We start from the raw sequence: 23,409 nt of genomic DNA, 5'->3' as shown, positions 1-23,409 counted from the left end.
TAAAGTAGATACACCCCTTCGTCCCATCGTCTCTACTATCAACTCCCCCACCTACAAACTGGCTCGTTTTTGTCTGAAATCCTGCGTCCTTTCACTGGAAAAACCACCTCTGCGGTACAAAATTCTACTCACCTGGAATCGACAATCAAGGGTATTTCCCTGTCCCCAGACGACCTGCTTGTCAGTTTTGATGTAGTTTCCTTATTCACCAAGGTTCTTGTACCTGACACCATCGCAATCATTGAAGACTTGGTTCATCAAGGACTAAACACTGAGGTATCCCCACTGGTGAGACACTGTTTAACCAATACATACTTCACTTGGAATGGAACTTTCTACAAACAAACTGAGGGCACCCCAATGGGCTCCCCCCTATCTCCGGTTATAGCTAACATTTTCATGGAGAAATTTGAGACTGACACCATCCAGACTGCCACTCTGCGCCCAACCTTATGGAAGAGGTACGTGGATGACACTTTTTCATCTGGCCACATGGCCGGCCTGCTCTAGACCAATTCTTCGACCACATCAATTCCATACACCCAGCCATCAGATTTACCATGGAAGTCGAAAAAGATGGCAAGCTACCTTTTTTTGGATGTCCTAATTAAAAAGAGATCTGATGGTTCAATGAGCCACTCTGTCTACAGGAAAGCTACCCATACGGATGCTTATCTGAAAGCGGATTCCCACCACCATCCATCACAGAAGAATTCTCTCATCAAGACTCTGTATCATAGAGCCCAATGCATATCTGGCCAGGAACACATAGGCAGTGAACTCAAGCACATACACCAAGCTCTTAAGGCTAATGGCTACTCCGACTATACAATCCGCAAAGCTATCACTCAAACCATGAAGAAGGACCCTCTTGAGGAGCCTTTCAAAACCATCACTTTACCCTACATTGCGGGGATCACAAAAAAGATCTCCAAAATCTTGAATGAACACAAGATCCATTTCCGTTTCAACACATTACATAAAATCCGTGATCTGGTTCCGTCTGTAAAAGATGTGATTCCGGACATACAGTACCCTGGTGTCTACAAACTAAGTTGCCTCTGTGGTAGTAGTTACATTGGAGAAACCAAACGCCATGTCTCGGACCGCATTCGTGAACACAAAGCAGACCTTAAACACGGTAGGACCAACACCTCGGCCGTGGCAGATCGTTGTTATAATTCAGTAGGCTCACATGACATTGACTTTTCCAAGACAGAGGTTATTTGTAAGCCATCTGGCTACCATGAGAGATTCGTTCATGAGGCTATCCAAATATACAAGCACACAGACAATTTCAACCGAGAAGATGGATTCTAGCTTAGCAATCATTGGAAAGATTTGATAAACCATTTCAGGTCTTAATTGATTGTTCACGCTTACAGTGGCTTTCAGACAGCATACATACATTTTTCGTCTCCCCCCTCCTCTTTTCAGAACATAGATGGACTAGTCCTAAATAAACTGCCAAATCGCTGCGCGTGGCGCTGACGGTTTTTTTTATTATAAATAAATAAATACACCGTTTCAAAAAATAAATAAATTTATGCAAACCGACACACCTGATGACGACCGTTTGTGTTAAGGTCGAAACGTCGTGAGAATTTTTATTGTTTTATATATATTTTATTATTTTATTGTTTCCCTTCAACGTGACTTTACCGAAAGAGCTAAGAAAATGAATTACTGCAGTCACAAAAGCTTTAAATCAAAATTTACCCGCCTCTATGGGGAGGGTTTTCACATAACTTTAAGATCCTTCAACAAACTCCGGGATAAGAAGGCTCAGCTGATCGAGTCTCTCACCTTTCTGAAGAGATGCCGCGACTCTGGAGTAATACAAATCGCATTTACACTGACCTCTGCTGCTGTAACTTCTTCTAATGCAATACGAATTCTTTTCAAAACTAGCTTTTCTCTTATCTCAGAAAAAAATCAGACTTATATGCACCGAACTAGATCAGTTAGACAAGACACTCTACAAATCACACTTATCATTGACGGCAACAATGTCCACATCGGATTGGGAACATGTAGACAATATGACTGCCTCTTCAGCTGCGACTATGTCGACCAAATGTAAGGACAACCTAATTTCCAAATTTAACCTCCTCTTCAACAAAGACCGGACCCATACACCAAAAACTTAGACGTTAACAAAGTCGTAATTAATCGCAGTAACAGTTCTTTTTCCGATGGTCTGAAATCCGTTTTAGCTAAAGGTCTAAACTTTGCAGTCACACCTAAACACATACCAGTTAATGATATAATTGCCCAAGTAGACGTTGCTCTCAGGGGCCTGGGTCACATCGCTGCAGACGTAGCAAGATCTGAAATCGCTGCAACTCTCAAAAATGCTAAGATGCCAGCTAGCAACCTCAGCAAAGATGAGCGTTTTGAATCATATAAATTAAAAAAGAGGGATGATATTGTAGTCCTCTCAGCTGACAAGGGCAATGCTACTGTCATCATGGATAAAATAGAATACAACAACAAAATTAAAGAATTACTCGACGATGGTATTTATACAAAAATAAAAAGAGATCCCACCAACAGCCTCGTCACACAAACCAACAAAATAATTTCTGATTCAACCGCATTAATTGATCAATCTAAACAGTTTTCGTTGAAACCTTCTGCTGCCAGGCCACCAAGATTATACGGCTTACCAAAAATACAAAAAGTAGATACACCCCTTCGTCCCATCGTCTCTACTATCAACTCCCCCACCTACAAACTGGCTCGTTTTTTGTCTGAAATCCTGCGTCCTTTCACTGGAAAAACCACCTCAGCGGTACAAAATTCTACTCACCTGGTATCGACAATCAAGGGTATTTCCCTGTCCCCAGACGACCTGCTTGTCAGTTTTGATGTAGTTTCCTTATTCACCAAGGTTCCTGTACCTGACACCATCACAATCATTGAAGACTTGGTTCATCAAGGACTAAACACTGAGGTATCCCCACTGGTGAGACACTGTTTAACCAATACATACTTCACTTGGAATGGAACTTTCTACAAACAAACTGAGAGCACCCCATTGGGCTCCCCCCTATCTCCGGTTATAGCTAACATTTTCATGGAGAAATTTGAGACTGACGCCATCCAGACTGCCACTCTGCGCCCAACCTTATGGAAGAGGTACGTGGATGACACTTTTGTCATCTGGCCACATGGCCGGCCTGCTCTAGACCAATTCTTCGACCACATCAATTCCATACACCCAGCCATCAGATTTACCATGGAAGTCGAAAAAGATGGCAAGCTACCTTTTTTTGGATGTCCTAATTAAAAAGAGACCTGATGGTTCAATGAGCCACTCTGTCTACAGGAAAGCTACCCATACGGATGCTTATCTGAAAGCGGATTCCCACCACCATCCATCACAGAAGAATTCTCTCATCAAGACTCTGTATCATAGAGCCCAATGCATATCCGACCAGGAACACATAGGCAGTGAACTCAAGCACGTACACCAAGCTCTTAAGGCTAATGGTTACTCTGACTATACAATCCGCAAAGCTATCACTCAAACCATGAAGAAGGACCCTCTTGAGGAGCCTTTCAAAACCATCACTTTACCCTACATTGCGGGGATCACAAAAAAGATCTCCAAAATCTTGAATAAACACAAGATCCATTTCCGTTTCAACACATTACATAAAATCCGTGATCTGGTTCCGTCTGTAAAAGATGTGATTCCGGACATACAGTACCCTGGTGTCTACAAACTAAGTTGCCTATGTGGCAGTAGTTACATTGCAGAAACCAAACGCCATGTCTCGGACCGCATTCGTGAACACAAAGCAGACCTTAAACACGGTAGGACCAACACCTCGGCCGTGGCAGATCATTGTTATAATTCAGTAGGCTCACATGACATTGACTTTTCCAAGACAGAGGTTCTTTGTAAGCCATCTGGCTACCATTTGAGTGTCGTTCATGAGGCTATCCACATATACAAGCACAGAGACAATTTCAACCGAGAAGATGGATTCTGGCTTAGCAATCATTGGAAATATTTGATAAACCATTTCAGGTCTTAATTGATTGTTCACGCTTACAGTGACTTTCAGACAGCATACATTAATTTTTCGTCTCCCCCCTCCTCTTTTCAGAACATAGATGGACTAGTCCTTCTAAATAAACTGCCAAATTGCTGCGCGTGGCGCTGACGTTTTTTTTATAAATAAATAAATACACGATTTAAAAATAAATTTATTTATGCAAACCGACACACCTGATGACGACCGTTTGTGTTATGGTCGAAACGTCGTGAGAATTTTTGTTTTATATTTTTTATTATTTTATTGTTTCCCTTCAACGTGACTTTACCGAAAGAGCTAAGAATATCAATTACTGCAGTCACGAAAGCTTTAAATCAAAATTTAAAACTGGCCATAGACTTGACACTGCTCATAGACTTAACACTGGCCATAGACTTAACACTGCGGGGATTGGTGAACAGCTTATGCAGTGCAGAAAGTGAACTAATCTCCATCTATTAACATCTGTACGGGAGAAGGGATATAGTGTTAACCCTCGCAAAGGCCGCGGGTTTTCTCCGGGTCGCTCCAGATTCGTCGTTATTCGGCGACAAACATTTTACAGATAATCACCTCCCTCTGCGTGACAGTGGCAGGGCCTAGGACTCATCCTGGACAAACGAGTAACGTATTGTAATAATAATCATTATAAGATAAGATCATCCGTAACAAAGTTTTTTTTTTGGCGTTAGATCGCATGAATACCAATATGTTGTTAAACCCACCATCATGTGACGCAGGTGATTAGTATGGAGTTTGTCACTTAAACAAAACGTGTCAGTTATTTACTACTTCAGCACCAACGGGTGTGCTTTTGAGAGTGTTCCCACAACAACATTTACAATTCGAGTACCGTACTGGTGACGTTTCGCTGACGATTACAACCAGCTGCATCAGGCGATATGCAATAATTGGCTACGAATTTTATATTGGTTGGTCTAACCTAAAAAAAAGCTCGATCATGGGTATTGGTCGTGAAAGCCTGCTGCTACTACGCATTAAAAAGATACGATTATTTAACACGTAGGATTCAGCGACTGATATTATGCACAATAGAGGGGTTTTGTGGGGGGGGGGGGGGGGGGTAAGATCGCGTAAATATAAATGAGTCATTTAACCGGCCACCACCCGACACAGACTGGCTGTAATTGCCGGAGAAACGACACAGTACTCGAATCGTAAGTGTTGTTGTGGGTTTACTCTCCAACACAAAACTGGTTAGTGCTGAACTGGTTAAATACATATGCCACGTCTTTTGGTTTACTTTACAAAACCTTTAGTCAGTGGCCATGTCGGGTGGTGGCGGTGGTGGTGGCGGCTGGTTGAACGACACACACATTTATATTTACGCGATCTCTAACATCCACCCCCCACTAAAAACGTATATTATAGAGATAAGATTATACGGGAGCAGGGGTGTCATTTGACGGAGTCTAATCCCCTCCACAGTTGCCGGCTGTCATCTCCCCGAAATATCCAAACCGAGTTATGGATCTTCCCCCAGGATCCCGACATCCTTCCTAAAAAAGGGGCGAGACTTCAGCACGATTCAGGGTCGGGGTCTGTAGGGGGTTAGAGGCGGTGGAGTGGTGTGACGGGGTGGCGGGAGGGGGGGTGTGTTGAGGACGGGGGAGGCTACAGAGGACAGGGTTATGAACCAGACGGTCACCGCATCGCGTGCTTTCAGATGGTATATTCACTACACTGTACACTACACACGACACTATTCACTACACCACTATACACTACACTGCTATACAGTACACTACTATACACTAAGCTACTATAATTTATACTACTCTACACTATACAACTATACTCTACACTACACTCTAAACTACTATACACTACACTACTATACTAAACTACGATACACTACACTACTGGTAGCATAAAAGGAGCCGAGAGCAGGGAGCTCGAGGCAGCCGGTTCTGGGAATGGGGTGGTCTCGTCTTTGCTGTCGTCTCGTCGCCCTCGTCGTTGCCGTCTCCGCTAGATATTGCGCTGCTGGAAGTTGTTGGCTATCTCGGTTAGGGTTGTGTACAGGCTAGGCTAAGTAACTGTGGAGAGCGTGTGGACGAGCGAGACCGTGAAAGGTGTTAATAAAAAGGTGCCTCCTAGAAACTCTGTCTCTGAATCGTTGACAACTACAAAAGTATAAAGAAAAATAATAGGTTTTATCCTTTCTGGCACTAAAACAGGTATTACGATTTTGATTTAAAGCTTTCGTGACTGCAGGGATTCATTTTCTTGGTTCTTTCGGTAAAGTCACGTAGGAGGGAAACAATAAAATAATAAAAATATGAAAACAATAAAATTCTCACGACGTTTCGACTGCAACACAAGCAATCATAATCAGGTGTGAAAACCACAGCAAGGTGTGAAAACCGCAGAAGGAAAATTTGCTGTGGTTTTCACACCTGATGATGAGTGCTTGTGTTGCAGTCGAAACGTCGTGAGAATTTTATTGTTTTTATATTTTTATTATTTTATTGTTTCCCTTCTATGTGGTGACTTTACCGAAATAACCAAGAATATGTATTAAGATGTTTAAACCCCAAATAGAAACCTTTTACAAGGAATCAAGTCTTGAATTTACCACACACGGTACTTACGGTGAACATGCAAACACTCTCTGATGATTATATATTTATTGACTTTGAGACTGACTGGCCTACACCAGAGACAGCCTTATTTAGGGTCGAGTCTCACCGGAGTCAGATCAGAGAATGCCAAAAGGCGAACAGCACAAAGACAAGGTACTATAAGTGCATTTATAGACGATTGCTTGGTCTTTGAACATCTTAACACCTGTTTTATTGCTCCTGACACAGATATTCTGCGTTGACTTTTCCACCTGAAGACGGAAGCTTGTGTTGCCTCCGAAACGTCGTGATTTAATTGTTTTATTTTATTTTGTTTTATTTTATCTACGTGACTTTACCGAATACAACCAAAGAACACCATCCCCACCGTCAAACGTGGAGGTGGAAACATTATGCTTTGGGGATGTTATTCTGCTAAAGAGACAGGACAACTTCACCGCATCAAAGGGACGATGGACGGGACCATGTACCGTCAAATCTTGGGTGAGAACCTCCTTCCCTCAGCCAGGGCATTGAAAATGGGTCGTGGATGGGTATTCCAGCATGACAATGACCCAAAACACACGGCCAAGGCAACAAAGGAGTGGCTCAAGAAGAAGCACATTAAGGTCTTGGAGTGGCCTAGCCAGTCTCCAGACCTTAATCCCATAAAAAATCTGTGGAGGGGGCTGAAGGTTCGTGTTGCCAAACGTCAGCCTCGAGACCTTAGTGACTTAGAGAAAATCTGCAAAGAGGAGTGGGACAAAAGCCCTCCTGAGATGTGTGCAAACCTGGTGGCCAACTACAAGAAACGTCTGACCTCTGTGATTGCCCACAAGGGTTTTGCCACCAAGTATTTAGTCATGTTTTGCAGAGGGGTCAAATACTGATTTCCCTCATTAAAAAGCAAATCAATTTATAACATTTTTGACATGCGTTTTTCTGGAATTTGTTGTTGTCATTCTGCCTCTCACTGTTCAAATAAACCTACCATTAAAATTATAGACTGATCATTTCTTTGTCAGTGGGCAAACGTACAAAATCATCAGGGGATCAAATACTTGTTTCCCTCACTGCAGACTCTAGCTATTGCTGGGGAATTCCCAGACCAGCCGAGTGACATCGTAGGCCCTCCAAGGAGGTCTTCACCCAACGTTAACGCTCGAGTTAAAATAGAAAAAAACGTGAATGAAATAATTTTCGTGAAAAAATAAATACGTTTGATCCACGTAATGAAATAACTTGTTTGTTGTTCTGTGACCCACCGCTGGTTGTCTCAAGGGAGCCCCCCCCCCTCCCCAACTCATAGCTTTGGACACCAGGAGGGGCAAGGTACCCCCCCCACCTCCTGCCTACCTACCACACTGCTCGTTAGGGGCCGTCCATAAATGACGTCACGCGATTTTGGGCGATTTTTGACCACCCCCCCCCCCCCAGTCACACATCGTCACAAATGTCTGACCCCCCCCCCCCCCAGGGGCGTGACGTCAATTATGGACGGCCCCTTACCCTACTATGGGGTTGGAGATCCACATCGTCTCTGGTCAAGTCATGTTAGCCCCGACTGGGAATCGAACCTAGGTAACCGGTCAGATGAGCGTCGTCGCGAACCCTCTCGCGGCAGCGTGGAGGATACCATGCTGCGCCACGGAGATGGACTCCAAAAGATCTAGAAATATATAGAAATATCAATGCATTTTACCATTCATGTATATTGTATGTTGAACTTTTTTCGCGCTGTACGTAGGGTAAGGACAACAGACTAACGAGCAACGAGAAGAAGGGTTCTAAAGGAATTAGTTCTCAATTTAGAATCGTGGTGTAGTGGATAATCTATTTTCTAGTAGTGTATAGTAGTGCAGTGTATAGTGTAGTGTACAGTGCAGTATATAGCAATGTATGGTGTAGTGTATAGTAGTGAAGTAGGTAGCATAGTACGTATGTATGTTGACTTTCTACAGCATCGTATATAGCCAACCATGCAAATCGGAGGTGCAGGGGAAGTACAACAAACTAAGAGGCCCACTGAGCTATGTACAGTGAAGGAAAAAAGTATTTGATCCCCTGCTGATTTTGTACGTTTGCCCACTGACAAAGAAATGATCAGTCTATAACTTTAATGGTAGATTTATTTGAACAGTGAGAGACAGAATAACAACAAAATCCAGAAAAACGCAAGTCAAAATGTTATAAATTGATTTGCATTTTAATGAGGGAAATAAGTAATTGACCCCTCTGCAAAACATGACTTAGTATTGGTGGCAAAACCCTTGTTGGCAATCACAGAGGTCAGACGTTTCTTGTAGTTGGCCACCAGGTTTGCACACATCTCAGGAAGGATTTTGTCCCACTCCTCTTTGCAGATCTTCTCCAAGTCATTAAGGTTTAGAGGCTGACGTTTTGAAACTCGAACCTTCAGCTCCCTCCACAGATTTTCTATGGGATTAAGGTCTGGAGACTGGCTAGGCCACTCCAGGACCTTAATGTGCTTCTTCTTGAGCCACTCCTTTGTTGCCTTGGCCGTGTGTTTTGGGTCATTGTCATACTGGAATACCCATCCACGACCCATTTTCAATGCCCTAGCTGAGGGAAGGAGGTTCTCACCCAAGATTTGACGGTACATGGCCCCGTCCATCGTCCCTTTGATGCGGTGAAGTTGTCCTGTCCCCTTAGCAGAAAAACACCCCCAAAGCAAATGTTTCCACCTCCATGTTTGACGGTGGGGATGTTGTTCTTGGGGTCATAGGCAGCATACCTCCTCCTCCAAATACGGCGAGTTGAGTTGATGCCAAAGAGCTCCATTTTGGTCTCATCTGACCACAACACTTTCACCCAGTTGTCCTCTGAATCATTCAGATGTTCATTGACAAAACTTCAGACGGGCATGTATATGTGCTTTCTTGAGCAGGGGGACCTTGCGGGCGCTGCAGGATTTCAGTCCTTTACGGTGTAGTGTGTTACCAATGGTTTTCTTGGTGACTATGGTCCCAGCTGCCTTGAGATCATTGACAAGATCCTCCCGTGTAGTTCTGGGCTGATTCCTCACTGTTCTCATGACCATTGCAACTCCACGAGGTGAGATCTTGCATGGAGCCCCAGGCCGAGGGAGATTGACAGTTCTTTTGTGTTTCTTCCATTTGCGAATAATCTCACCAACTGTTGTCACCTTCTCACCAAGCTGCTTGGCAATTGTCTTGTAGCCCATTCCAGCCGTGTGTAGGTCTACAATCTTGTCCCTGACATCCTTGCAGAGCTCTTTGGTCTTGGCCATGGTGGAGAGTTTGGAATCTGATTGATTGATTGCTTCTATGGACAGGTGTCTTTTATACAGGTAACAAGCTGAGATTAGGAGCACTCCCTTAAATAGTGTGCTCCTAATCTCAGTTCGTTACCTGTATAAAAGACACCTGGGAGCCATAAATCTTTCTGATTGAGAGGGGGTCAAATTTCTTATTTCCCTCTTTAAAATGCAAATAATTTTTTTACATTTTTGACATGCGTTTTTCTGGATGTTTTTGTTGTTATTCTGTCTCTCACTGTTCAAATAAACCTACCATTAAAGTTATAGACTGATCATTTCTTTGTCAATGGGCAAACGTACAACATTAGCAGGGGATCAAATACTTTTTTCCCTCACTGTAACTCGTTTTCAGAAGCGACGTGGCCACAAATGATAGCTCAACGAGGTGGCTGATATCATCATCATGATCATCACGTGGACATTCATAGCGGCAGCCGAATACCCAAATGCGTGGTGATGTTGATTCGAGCCGTGAAGAGGACCCGGAGACAAATCCACGCGACCACGGGGAGGTGGGGAGAGGGGGGTGAAGAGACGCAAACTCTAAAATAATGTACAGCAGGCGTCGGGGTCGGGATCGAACCCACGATCCTCCTTTGCCACCGTGACGCCCCGACTCATCCGCTCCATCTCCGCAGGTGTGTTCGATTTTACTTCGTTGTCCTTCCCCCCGCACCTCCAATGACCGCGGTTGCCTGCGTACGGTGCGCACGAAAGTTCAACATACGGCACATACACAGCGGCCCGAGCATCAGCAGCCGTAAATACACGGGGCTCGCCTGCCTTGAGACGGCCCTGGGGGAAACTGGAACCTCCCTCCAGGCATCCTGGATCGGCGAGCAGCGAGCTCCTCCCTCCCTAAATGGCTCCTTAAATTTAGCAGCTCACTCGCTCGCGACCAACCAACCGGCCGACCGCTGTCCGTCTCGCCAGCGCATGCTGGGCACAGCTGCTCTCAATGCCCAGTAGCCCCCCCACCACCACCACCACCATTCCTCCTACCAGCTACAGCCACCCACCTCCCCATCTAACCTCAGCACCCCGCCTCCAAAGATAAAGCTCCCCCGTATATCACCGTTACATTGCTTGTATAGCTTTATTTTGGTGATTTCGAAAACGTTTTGGTTTAGTCACATTTCATTGTTGTAGTACAGAGTTAGACTGATAACTTTCATCTAAATTGTCTCATGGCTGTTATTGTTTTGACTTGCATCCCACTGGGATTTATTGCACACAGCGTTGATACACGGTGCTTTTTCTGGAAGACTTTGCTGGGTTTTTTTTTCCTGGATTTTTCTGTTTGCGCGTAGTCACTTTAAGATGTTTCTTGTTCATGTGTTTTGTTTGTTGCGGTTGCACCCGATTCAAGAGCCGAATGGCTCACAGGGCTATACCAAAATAAATGAAAACTGAAACTGTATAGCCTCAATGGGGCTTGTTGCGGCAAACGTCTTTCTTTCATAACGTCATCCATGGATTATGTGATGTTGGGATGATGTGATGGATTATGTGATGTTGGGATGATGTGATGGATGATGTGATGATGGAAGATGCATGATGTGGTGGTGGTGGTGATGATGAATGATAATGTGGTGATAATGTGATGGATTATGTGATGATGAATGATGTGGTGATGATGATGTGATGGATGATGGGATAATGTGATGTGATTTTTTTATTATGTAGTGATGATGTGATGGATTATGTGATGATGAATGATGTGGTGATGATGATGTGATGTGATGGATGATGGAATAATGTGATGTGATGGATTATGTGATGTTGGGAGATGCATGATGTGGTGGTGGTGATGAATGATAATGTAGTAATGATGTGATGGATTATGTGATGTTGGGATGATGTGATGGATGATGTGATAGGAGATTCATGATGGGATAATGTGATGTAATTTTTTGATTATGTGGTGATAATGTGATGGATTATGTGATTATGAATGATGTGATGGATGATTTGATGATGTGATAGGATCACGTGATTATGGATGATGTGATTATGCGATGATGAGATGGTGGATGATGTGATAATGTGATGATGGATGGTGTGATGGGATAGTGAACGATGTAATGGATGATGTGATGATGGATGATGTGATGATGGGATAATGAATGGATAATGGGATGACGTGATGGATGATGGAATGATGGTACAATGTATTATGTGATCATGTAATGTTGGTATGATGTGATGTGATTATGGGAGATGGATGATGTGGTGATGATGTGATGATGGATGATGTAATGTGGTGATGATGGATGATGTGATGATGGGATGATAGATGATGTGGTGGTGGTGATGATGAATGATAATGTGGTGATGATGTGATTGATTATGTGATGATGAATGATGTGGTGATGATGAATGATGTGATGGATGATGGGATAATGTGATGTGATTTTTTGATTATGTAGTGATGATGTGATGGATTATGTGATGATGAATGATGTGGTGATGATGAATGATGTGATGGATGATGGAATAATGTGATGTGATGGATTATGTGATGTTGGGAGATGCATGATGTGGTGGTGGTGATGATGAATGATAATGTAGTAATGATGTGATGGATTATGTGATGTTGGGATGATGTGATGGATGATGTGATGACAGGAGATGCATGATGGGATAATGTGATGTGATTTTTTGATTATGTGGTGATGATGTAATGGATTATGTGATGATGAATGATGTGATGGATGATTTGATGATGATGTGATAGGATCACGTGATGATGGATGATGTGATTATGCGATGATGAGATGGTGGATGATGTGATAATGTGATGATGGATGGTGTGATGGGATAGTGAACGATGTGATGGATGATGTGATGATGGATGATGTCATGATGGGATAATGAATGGATAATGGGATGACGTGATGGATGATGGAATGATGGTACAATGTATTATGTGATCATGTAATGTTGGGATGATGTGATATGTAATTATGGGAGATGGATGATGTGGTGATGACGTGATGATGGATGATGTAATGTGGTGATGATGGATGATGTGATGATGGGATGATAGATGATGTGATGATGGTAGATGTGATGGATGATATGATGATGTATGATGGATAATGGAATGATGGATAATGGGATGATGTGATGATGGGAAAATGTGATAATGATGCGATGATGAGATGGTGGATGATGTGATAATGTGATTGGATTATAGATTATGTGATGATGGGATAATTAATGGATAATTGGATGATGTGATGATGGATAATGGGATGATGTGATGATGGTAGATGTATTATGTGATGATGTAATGTTGGTATGATGTGATTATGTGATTATGGGAGATGGATGATGTGGTGATGTGGTGATGTAATGTGGTTATGTGTGATGTGATGAGAGTAGATGTATGATGTGATGATGGGATGGATAATGGGATGATGTGATAATGGGATGATGTGATAATGGGATGATGTGATTATGTGATGGGTGATATGATCATGGATGATGTAATGGATGATGGATGAAGTGATAATGATGTGATGATGGATTATGGGAAGATGTGATGATGGATGATGCATGATGTGATGATGGTAGATGTGATGATGGATGTGATGATGGGATAATGGATGATGTGATTTATGATGATGTGATGATGGATGTGATGGTGGGAGATGACGTGATGATGGTTGATTGGACGATGCGATGATAGATGATGCAATGATGTGATGATGGGAAATGTATGATGTGATGATGTAATGATTGAATGATGTATGATGTGATGATGCATGTGATGATTGGATGATGTGATGATGGATGATGATGTGATGATGGATGATGTGATGATGGATGATGTGATGATGGCATGATGGATGATGTGATGATGGATGATGATGTGATGATGGATGTGATGGTGGGAGATGATGTGATGATGGTTGATTGGACGATGCGATGATAGATGATGCAATGATGTGATGATGGGAAATGTATGATGTGATGATGTAATGATTGAATGATGTATGATGTGATGATGCATGTGATGATTGGATGATGTGATGATGGATGATGATGTGATGATGGATGATGTGATGATGGCATGATGGATGATGTGATGATGATGTGATGATGGATGTGATGGTGGGAGATGATGTGATGATGGTTGATTGGACGACGCGATGACAAACCGCTTGGATCGCAACGGGCGAGAGACGGTGCCGGCACCTCCGGTGAGCACGGCTCATTACGTTCGGTGCGAAGGAAGTTCAACATCACACAGACGACCGAATGGGGGGGGGGGGGGGGGTTCAACGTTGATTGCCCGTCTGTGATGTCTCGTCCCCTAAACCGCTTAGCCCCAGGCAGTTTTCAGTTTCTTTATTTTGGTATAGCCCTGTGAGCCATTAGACTCTTGAATCGGGTGCAACCACAACAAAAGAACAAAAACACGAACAAGAAAACATCTTAAAGTGACTATGTGTTGAGTGTGCAAACAGAAAATCCATGAAAAAAACAGCAAAATTTCCTGAAAAAACCACCGTACACCAACGCTGTGTGCAAAAAAATCCCAGTGGGATGCAAGTCAAACAAGAACAACAATCACAAGAAAACTTAGATTAAGGCAATCAGTCTAACTCCGTACTACAACAAAACAAACATGTCCAAACCAAAAAACGTTTTCGAAATCACCAAAAAATAAAGCCATAATTGCAACGTAACAGTGATCATTGGGACTGTGACCGAATTTTTTTTTTTACAATAAACTACATAAATAACATGTAACACCAAACCCTAGAACCATAGCTGGCTGCATGAGTTACTCCACAACAACAGAAGCATCAGTCGGAGTATCAAATTTTTCAATGCACCTTTAAGATCAGCACGCTATATATCAAAATACAGATAATAAATCAAAATAGGCAATCCGCAGAACCTGCAGACGCAGCAGCAACAGCAGCAAGCAGTAACTCAGTAGTCGGCCTGGTCCCGCGAGATGACCTCGGGTTCACATTTAGCCACTCGTGGTCATCTCCTTGGCAGAAAGGGGGACTTATATGGCCAGAGTCAAGGGGAACCTTTGGGAGCAGCCAACGATCCCAATGCGTTTGGGGACTCGAGCGCGCATGCGGGTCCGTGTAGACGCGTGTGTGTGTGCACGTGTACGTGTGTGTACGTGTGTGTGTGTGAACGTGTGTGTGTGTGAACGTGTACGTGTGTGTGTACGTGAACGTGTACGTGTGTGTGTACGTGTGTGTGAACGTGTACGTGTGTGTACGTGTGTGTGAACGTGAACGTGTGTGTGTACGTGTGTGTGTGTGAACGTGTACGTGTGTGTGTACGTGTGTGTGTGTGTGCACGTGTGTGTATGTGTACGTATGTGTGAACGTGTACGTTTGTGTGTGTGCGTGTGTGTGTGTACGTGTGTGTGTGCACGTGTACGTGTGTGTGTACGTGTGTGTGTGTACGTGTGTGTATGTGTACGTGTGTGAGTGCGCGTGTGTGTGTACGTGTGTATGTGCACGTGTGTATGTGCACGTGTATGTGTATGTGTGTATATGTGTACGTGTGTGTATGTGTACGTGTGTGTGTGTGCACGTGTGTGTGTGCACATGTGTGTATGTGTACGTGTGTGTAGTGTACGTGTGTGTGCATGTGTACGTGTGTGTGTGCATGTGTACGTGTGTGTGTGTACGTGTGTGTGTGCACGTGTACGTGTGTGTGTGTGAACGTGTACGTGTGTGTGTACGTGTGTGTGTGTGTGCGCACGTGTACGTGTGTGTATGTGGACGTATGTGTGTACACTGGTGTGTTTACACATGTGTGTGCACGTGTAGTGGTTAGCGCGCTGCACTACGAACCTGGCTACCCGAGTTCGACTCCCGCTCACGGCCAACATCAGTGATGATTATCTGAACCGGTCCTGGGCCTCCCCACCGCACCACGACTACGTGGTGCGGTGCGTAGTAAACATCGCCACTGGGGAGACAAAGGCGGCCGGGCGCGGTGCTGGCCACCCACCCCCCATCGTGTGCCACAGTGCCGGTAGCCTTCACAGGAGCTACTCGCTAACAGCACTTGCCCCAAACGTCTGTGAAGGCTACACGGGGGGGGGGATCTTTGTCTTTGGCGTGGGTAGTGTGGGAGGTGGGCGGCGTTCGATGCGCGTATGGGGGTGGGTGCGTTGGAAGCTCGAGAAGAGAGGATCGAGGTCGGAGGCGGTGGTGCAGACAGAACGAGGCTCGTCAAGTCCTCCGACCTTTGCAGCTGGCTCGCTGTTCCTTTGGTAGCGTAGCCGCAGAGGTTTGAGACACCTTCAGCACCACCACTACCACCAACCATCACCAACCATCAACCGATCATCGAGTGTCTGTCCTCGCATCGCTTCTCTGCCTCTCTGTCGCCTTCCCCGCTGGCGAATTGTCGTTGAGTCTCGGAGAGCTAGCGCAGGTGAGTTGAGCGGTGACGAGTGGCACAGGCTAGAGAAGAGAAGGGCTGATGGGTGAGTGGGTGAGTGAGTGGGTGAGTGAGTGGTGTTGAGTGGCACTGGCTAGAGAATAGATTGGGGTGATGGGTGAGTGGGTGAGTAGGTGAGTGAGTGGATTAGTGAGAGGCACAGACTAGAAAGAATATGGACTGATGGGTGAGTGAGTTTTTGAGTGGCACCCGGCCCCTTGCCTGGAACTCACAAATGATAGCTCAACGAAGTCGCGTATCATGTCGACATGTATAGCAGCAGGCAAATACTCCAAACGCACGTTTCCAAATGTGGATGGAAAAATTCGGAGGACCCGGAGAAAAATCCACGCAATCACGGCGAGATAGATAGAACACGCAAACTCGAAATACACAGCAGGCGTCAGGGTAGGCATCGAACCCACGACCTCCTGCATACCAGGCGAAACAGTTAAGATCTCCTAGCTACCGTGATAATGATTAGAGAGAGAGACACGCAAATTCTAAGTATACATCAGCAGGCATCGTCAGTGTCGGGATAAAATCGATAACTTCTTGCATACCAGGCAAGGTAGTTAACATCTCATAGCCACCGTGATGATGATTAGAGAGTGAGAGACGCAAACTCCAAAAATACAGCAGCAGGCGTCAGGGTCGGGATCGAACCCACGATCTCCTGGATACCAGGCGAGGGAGTTAACATCTCCTAGCCACCGTGGACCCAACAATAGCGCAGCTGATACAGTGTTCGGAAGACCTTCCATCATCCAGCAGTTGAATTTGTTGATTTAATGCAAACAGAAAATAAATTAGCGGAGGTGTTGCTGTGATCGGTGTTGTTGATTATATGTTTGCTGTGATGGTGATGTTGTAGTGATGGGTGATGTTGCGGTGATGGGTGATGTTGTAGTGATGGGTGATGTTGCGGTGATGGGTGATGTTGTAGTGATGGGTGATGTTGCAGTGATGAGTGATGTTGCAGTGATGGTGATATTGCAGTGATGGGTGATGTTGCATTCATGGTGATGTTGCAGTGATGGTTATGTTGCAGTGATGGTGATGTTGCAGTGATGGTGATGTTGCAGTGATGAGTGATGTTGCAGTGATGGTGATGTTGTGGTGATGGGAGATGTTGCAGTGATGGTGATGTTGCAGTGATGAGTGATGTTGCAGTGATGGTGATATTGCAGTGATGGGTGATGTTGCAGTGATGGTGATGTTGCAGTGATGGTTATGTTGCAGTGATGGTGATGTTGCAGTGATGGTGATGTTGCAGTGATGAGTGATGTTGCAGTGATGGTGATGTTGTGGTGATGGGAGATGTTGCAGTGATGGTGATGTTGCAGTTATGGGTGATAGTGCTGTTGCTTTGATGGTGTTGATGTGTATATGGTGTTGATGGGATTGAGGTGATAGTGATGATGATGATAGTGAACATTCTGGTGATGGTAGCGGTTATGATAATGGGCATTGGGTGTGACGGTAAAGATGATGATGTGGACATTTTGGTGATGGTAGCGGTGATGATGATGGACATTCGGTGATGGTGACGGAAAATATTATCATGACAGTGCACATTCTGATGAAGGTAGCGATGATGATGATGATGGACATTCGGTGATGGTGACGGTAAAGATGATCATGATAGTGAACATTCTGGTGAAGGTAATGATAATGATGATGGACATTCGGTGATGGTGACGGTAAAGATGATCATGATAGTGAACATTCTGGTGAAGGTAGTATAGTCGCGTCTGATCCGTCCCCTCTCCACCTTTCGTGAATCCTTTCAAGGTTGGAGGGACAGCTCGTCTTATCTATATAACATCTTGCCACGGCAGCTCTCTCGCCCACTTCAGCAATTTTTTTCTTGCTGTGGTTGTCCCACCTGATGAAGATTGCTTGTGTTGCAATCGAAACGTCGTGATTTGTTTTATTTCTAACTACGTGACTTTACCGAAAGAACCAAAGAGTATGAAATAATATAAAGTTCGCAGATGATGAGTGGTGACTCCGCATTGTGCTCTTTCCTATCAACCCATATGGTTTACCCCCTATTCTTGTACAGGGAAACTGAGTTTTCAGGTCTATACGCCGTACAGCCGTTTTAATGCGGGCCAAAAAAAAATGTATGTCTGTTTATTTGTGTTTCTCCGTTGTGATGGGACTTTGTAGGATGAACGTTGAGATTCATAAGGGGCACGGGTTGACCATTAAGGTCTGAATTGGTCTGTAATAAGGTAGGGCACTAATCAGGGGTTGATGGCAATGCTTATAGACAGAGACCCGTTATAGATCCTTAGAGATACTTAGAGGGCTCTTACACGAAAGTTTCCCCGTTTCACAATAACCCTACCCCCCACCCGGTGTTCACACACCTGTCAACCCTTTATCAGTGCCTACCTTATTACAGACCAATTCAGACCTAATTGGTCACCCTATGTCCTTATAAATCTCAACGTTCATGCTACAAAGTCCCATCACATGGGAGAAACACAAACAAAACTATATTTTTTTGTTTGTTGCCGTATTGAAACAGCTGTACGCCGTACGGACCTGAAAACTAAAATCCCCTGTACAATAAAACTAGGTAAACCGTATGGTTTGCCAGGTATGTCTTTTTTATATAAAATTATAACATGTAAATTAGAGAAATCATACTTTACTGACAATAAACATGTACAGCAATTATTATTTGTTGTATCATGTAACCTCTGAGAACACACCCGTGTCGCCCGCTCCATGAGTTCAATGTTAAACGTAATCTCTAAGTCGGCCATTTTGTGCCATCCCTATAAATCGCGCGACGCAATACGGCCAACTGTTGTCACATCAAATTTCTTAACAATATGTAAATTAGAGAATTATTATTTTACTTACAATAAACATACACAACAAGTATTCTTTGTTATATCATGTAACCTCTGAGAACACACCCGTGCCGCCCGCCCCATGAGTTCAATGTTAAAACTTAATCTCTAGGTCAGCCATTTTGTGCCTTCCTCATGAACAGTGCAAAGCAACGCAGTGACGCCTAACGTTGTAAACTATTACAAAACAACTTATCTTCTTTGGTTCTTTCGGTAAAGTCACCACGTAGAATGAGAATAAAATAATAAATTGATAAAATAACACAATAATATTCTCACGACGTTTCGGCCACAACACAAGCGGCCTTCATCAGGTGAAGGGACGAGACTGTCTGGTAGGACAGCGCTGGAGTGAAAGAGCCACGTTCAGATCACGGCCTTTTAGCCTCAACTTTAGCACCACGGATAGCTACGGGCCCCGTTCAGACGGACGAGTTCGTCCATGGTCGGAACAGAGGAGGGGGAGAGAGACAGCTTAGAGTCGCGGCATCTCTTCAGAATGGTGAGAGACTCGATTAGTTGAGCCTTCTTATCCCGGAGTCTGTTGAATGATCTTAAGGATGTGTGGAATCCCTCCCAGTAGAGGCGGTTAAATTTCGATTTAAAGCTTTCGTGACTGCAATGATTCATCTTCTTTGGTTCTTTCGGTAAAGTCACGTAGAATGAGAATAAAATAATAAATTGATAGAATAAAATAACACAATAATATTCTCACGACGTTTCGGCCACAACACAAGCGGCCTTCATCAGGTGAAGGGGCGAGACTGTCTGGTAGGACAGCGCTGGACAGTCTCGTCCCTTCACCTGATGAAGGCCGCTTGTGTTGTGGCCGAAACGTCGTGAGAATATTATTGTGTTATTTTATTTTATCAATTTATTATTTTATTCTCATTCTACGTGACTTTACCGAAAGAACCAAAGAAGATGAATCATTGCAGTAACGAAAGCTTTAAATCGAAAACAACTTATGTTTGCATCACCAAAAACACTATACTCGTCTTCCAACTCGGTTGCCTCTATTCATTCGAGTGGGATTTGATTTAAAATAAACGAGTTACCTCACACTCTCGTAATAATTTAAATAACTCACCACGAGGCGCGACGCCATCTTATTTTTGTTCGATTTACACCCCTCGCAAAAAACGGCGAACAAAATACAACTAAAAAAAAATAAGTGAACATCTCGCACCTGCGATAGCGAGCAGAGATACCCTCCATGTCGCAACACCGCAACTGAATTCCTCTGCCAATGGGATTGAGCGCCAGTGTTAATATTTGAGATGTGTATTTTACGCACATGGGAAATCACATCTAATAACACAGTCTTAACTATGCATATTCTAGTTACCACCACGAACTCAATCAACAGTCAATTAACATCACCGAGTTCCTGTCAGTAGATTGACATTCAAATTTAAGTTATATATTATTGGAGCTAATGTAGACTGCAGCTAACTGGTGCAGAAAATAGCCCCAAATCTAAAATTGTACTCTGCTGTGCAAGTGGGGGGGGCTCGGGATCCAGTCCCTGATCACCATTTGCCTGATATTAAAATATGATCATGAAACGCACCTGGCTACCTTTAGCTATGCGAAATGGTTTATTAGGTTCCCGTATGCTACAGATTGCACAATTCTACGTGCGTTTAATAACAGGTGAGCTCACACCGGGTAAAGTAGCAATGCTGCTTACTCATAAACACGTTGCTGCTGATGATGGTGGCATCCTCTGGTCGTGGTTGAAGATGATGATGTGATGATGGTGAGCATGACGACGATGTCTTTTCAGCGTGGTTGAGCGTAAGAATGACCCAATCCAGCCGTGATAATCAATCCCACGGGAACTTCTCCTCCCCCACGTACAGGGCTCATCATATTCCTTCCCACCTGCTCCAACTCCTTCAACTCCTCCGCATCCTCGTCCCCTGCTCTCCTGAAGACAGTCGCACTCCTTCACAATGAACCGAAATCTCAAGGGCGGATTCGAGACCATGAGGACCACCACCACCAAGACGACCAAAATCATACGGAAGGGCAGCACGGGGGTTGTCCAGCATGGTTAGAAATACAACAACGCCGTGCACTACGATAGAGGGTGGCCCAAAAGTCAGGAACACAGCAGTAGTATTAGTATTATACAGGGTGGCCCAAAAGTCAGGACACATAGGGTTATTGTTATTATACAGGGTGGCCCAAAAGTCAGGACACATAGGGTTATTGTTATTATACAAGGTGGCCCAAAAGTCAGGACACATACGGTTATTGTTATTATACAGGGTGGCCCAAAAGTAACGACACATAGAGTTATTTTTATTATACAGGGTGGCCCAATAGTCAGGACACATAGGGTTATTATTTTATACAGGGTGGCCCAAAAGTCAGGACACATAAGGTTATTATTCTTATACAGGGTGGGCCAAAAGTAATGACACATAGGGTGATTGTTATTATAGAGGGTGGCCCAAAAGTCAGGATACATGGAGTTATTGTTATTATACAGGGTGGCCCAAAAGTCAAGACACATAGGGTTATTTTTATTATACATGGTGTCCCAAAAGTCAAGATACATGGGGTTATTGTTATTATAAAGGGTGGCCCAAAAATCAGGACACATAGGGTTATTGTTATTATGAAGGGTGGCCCAAAAGTCAGGACACATGGGGTTATTGTTATTATACATGGTGTCCCAAAAGTCAAGATACATGGGGTTATTGTTATTATAAAGGGTGGCCCAAAAGTCAGGACACATAGGGTTATTGTTATTATACATGGTGGCCCAAAAGTCAAGATACATGGGGTTATTGTTATTATGAATGGTGGCCCAAAAGTCAGGACACATAGGGTTATTGTTATTATACAGGGTGGCCCAAAAGTCAGGACACATAGGGCTATTGTTATTATACAGGGTGGCCCAAAAGTCAGGACACATAGGGTTATTGTTATTATACAGGGTGGCCCAAAAGTCAGAACACATAGGGTTATTGTTATTAAACAGGGTGGCCCAAAATTCAGGACACATAGGGCTATTGTTATTATACAGGGTGGCCCAAAAGTCAGGACACATGGAGTTATTGTTATTATACATGGTGGCCAAAAAGTCAAGACACATGGGGTTATTATTTTTATACAGGGTGGCCCAATAGTCAAGACACATGGGGTTATTGTTATTATCCACTCCTCACTCCTCCACTTCTCCACTCCTCAATCCTCCACTCCTCCCCCCTCCTCCCCTCCTCCATTCCTCCCCTCCTCCACTCCTCAATCCTCCACTCCTCTCCCCTCCTCCCCTCCTCCATTCCTCGCCCCTCCTCCACTCCTCCACTCCTCACTCCTCCACTCCTCGCCCCTCCTCCACTCCTCCATTCCTCACTCCTCCACTCCTCGCCCCTCCCCCACTCCCTTCTCCGCCGCTTCTCACCGTGGCGCTCCTCCACTTCTCACTCCTCCTCCACTCCTCGCCCCTCCTCCACTCCTCGCCCCTCCCCCACTCCCTTCTCCGCCGCTTCTCACCGTGGCGCTCAGAGTCGTCCTCCACGAGCAGCACGAGCTCCACGGTGAAGCGCAAGTCGTCCATCACCACGTCCACAGTCTCGCTCGTCACCTTCAACACCAACGTGGAGCCGGGCGACAGCCTGCCCGAGTTCACCATCAAACCCCCTCCCCTCAACGTGCCAGAGGGTGAGCTACAGGGGAAGGTGGGGGGAGGGGTCACTTGGGGGGGGGTGGAGGGAGCGGTGGTGGTGCAGCAATGGTTAGCGTGGGTGCCACCGTAATGTTGACTACCTCGCATAGTATGCAGGGGTTCGATCCCATCCCTGACGCCTTCTGTATATCGGGAGTCTGCGTCTCTCTCAATATCATCACGGCAGCTAGGAGATGTTTACTACCTCGCCCGGTATGCAGGAGGTCGTGGGTTCGATCACGACCCTGACGCCTGCTCTATATTTGGAGTTTGCGTCTCTCTCATTATCATCACGGCAGCTAGGAGATGTTTACTACGTCGCCAGGTATGCAGGAGGTCGTGGGTTCGATCACGACCCTGACGCCTGCTCTATATTTGGAGTTTGCGTGTCTCTCTTTCACTCGCCACGTGGTGGTCGCGTGGATTTTTCTCCGGGTTCCTTCGGGTTTTGCCTCCACATTTAGAACCAACATTACGCGTTCAGAGTATGTGA

General features: G+C 44.6%; 1 protein-coding gene across 5 annotated transcripts in view; it reads left to right on the top strand.

Annotated features, from left to right (window-relative positions):
• Window positions 1-16,087: 16,087 nt before the first annotated feature.
• IGSF22 (immunoglobulin superfamily member 22) overlaps window positions 16,088-23,409 on the top strand; it is a 44,841-nt gene continuing 37,519 nt past the window's right edge. For 4 of the 5 annotated variants that reach the window (XR_012931163.1, XR_012931164.1, XR_012931162.1 and 1 more), the window contains exons 1-3: window positions 16,100-16,358; window positions 21,100-21,292; window positions 22,757-22,912. Coding sequence is in view for 2 of the 5 variants with exons in the window: in XM_076057204.1 (XP_075913319.1) it covers window positions 21,193-21,292; window positions 22,757-22,912 (256 nt within the window). In the remaining 3 variants the exon portion in view is untranslated. Of the gene's footprint in view, window positions 16,359-21,099; window positions 21,293-22,756; window positions 22,913-23,409 lie in introns of all 5 variants that reach the window. The other variant, XM_076057205.1, reaches the window with a different exon arrangement.

The sequence above is a fragment of the Petromyzon marinus genome, chromosome 80 (genome assembly GCF_048934315.1).
Source record: "Petromyzon marinus isolate PM22_M1 ecotype Great Lakes invasive population chromosome 80, UKy_Petmar_22M1.pri1.0, whole genome shotgun sequence".
In the NCBI taxonomy this organism is placed as follows: Eukaryota; Metazoa; Chordata; class Hyperoartia; order Petromyzontiformes; family Petromyzontidae; genus Petromyzon; species Petromyzon marinus.
The sequence above is the reverse complement of the archived record's forward strand: the minus strand, read 5'-3'. Positions and strand labels throughout refer to the sequence as shown.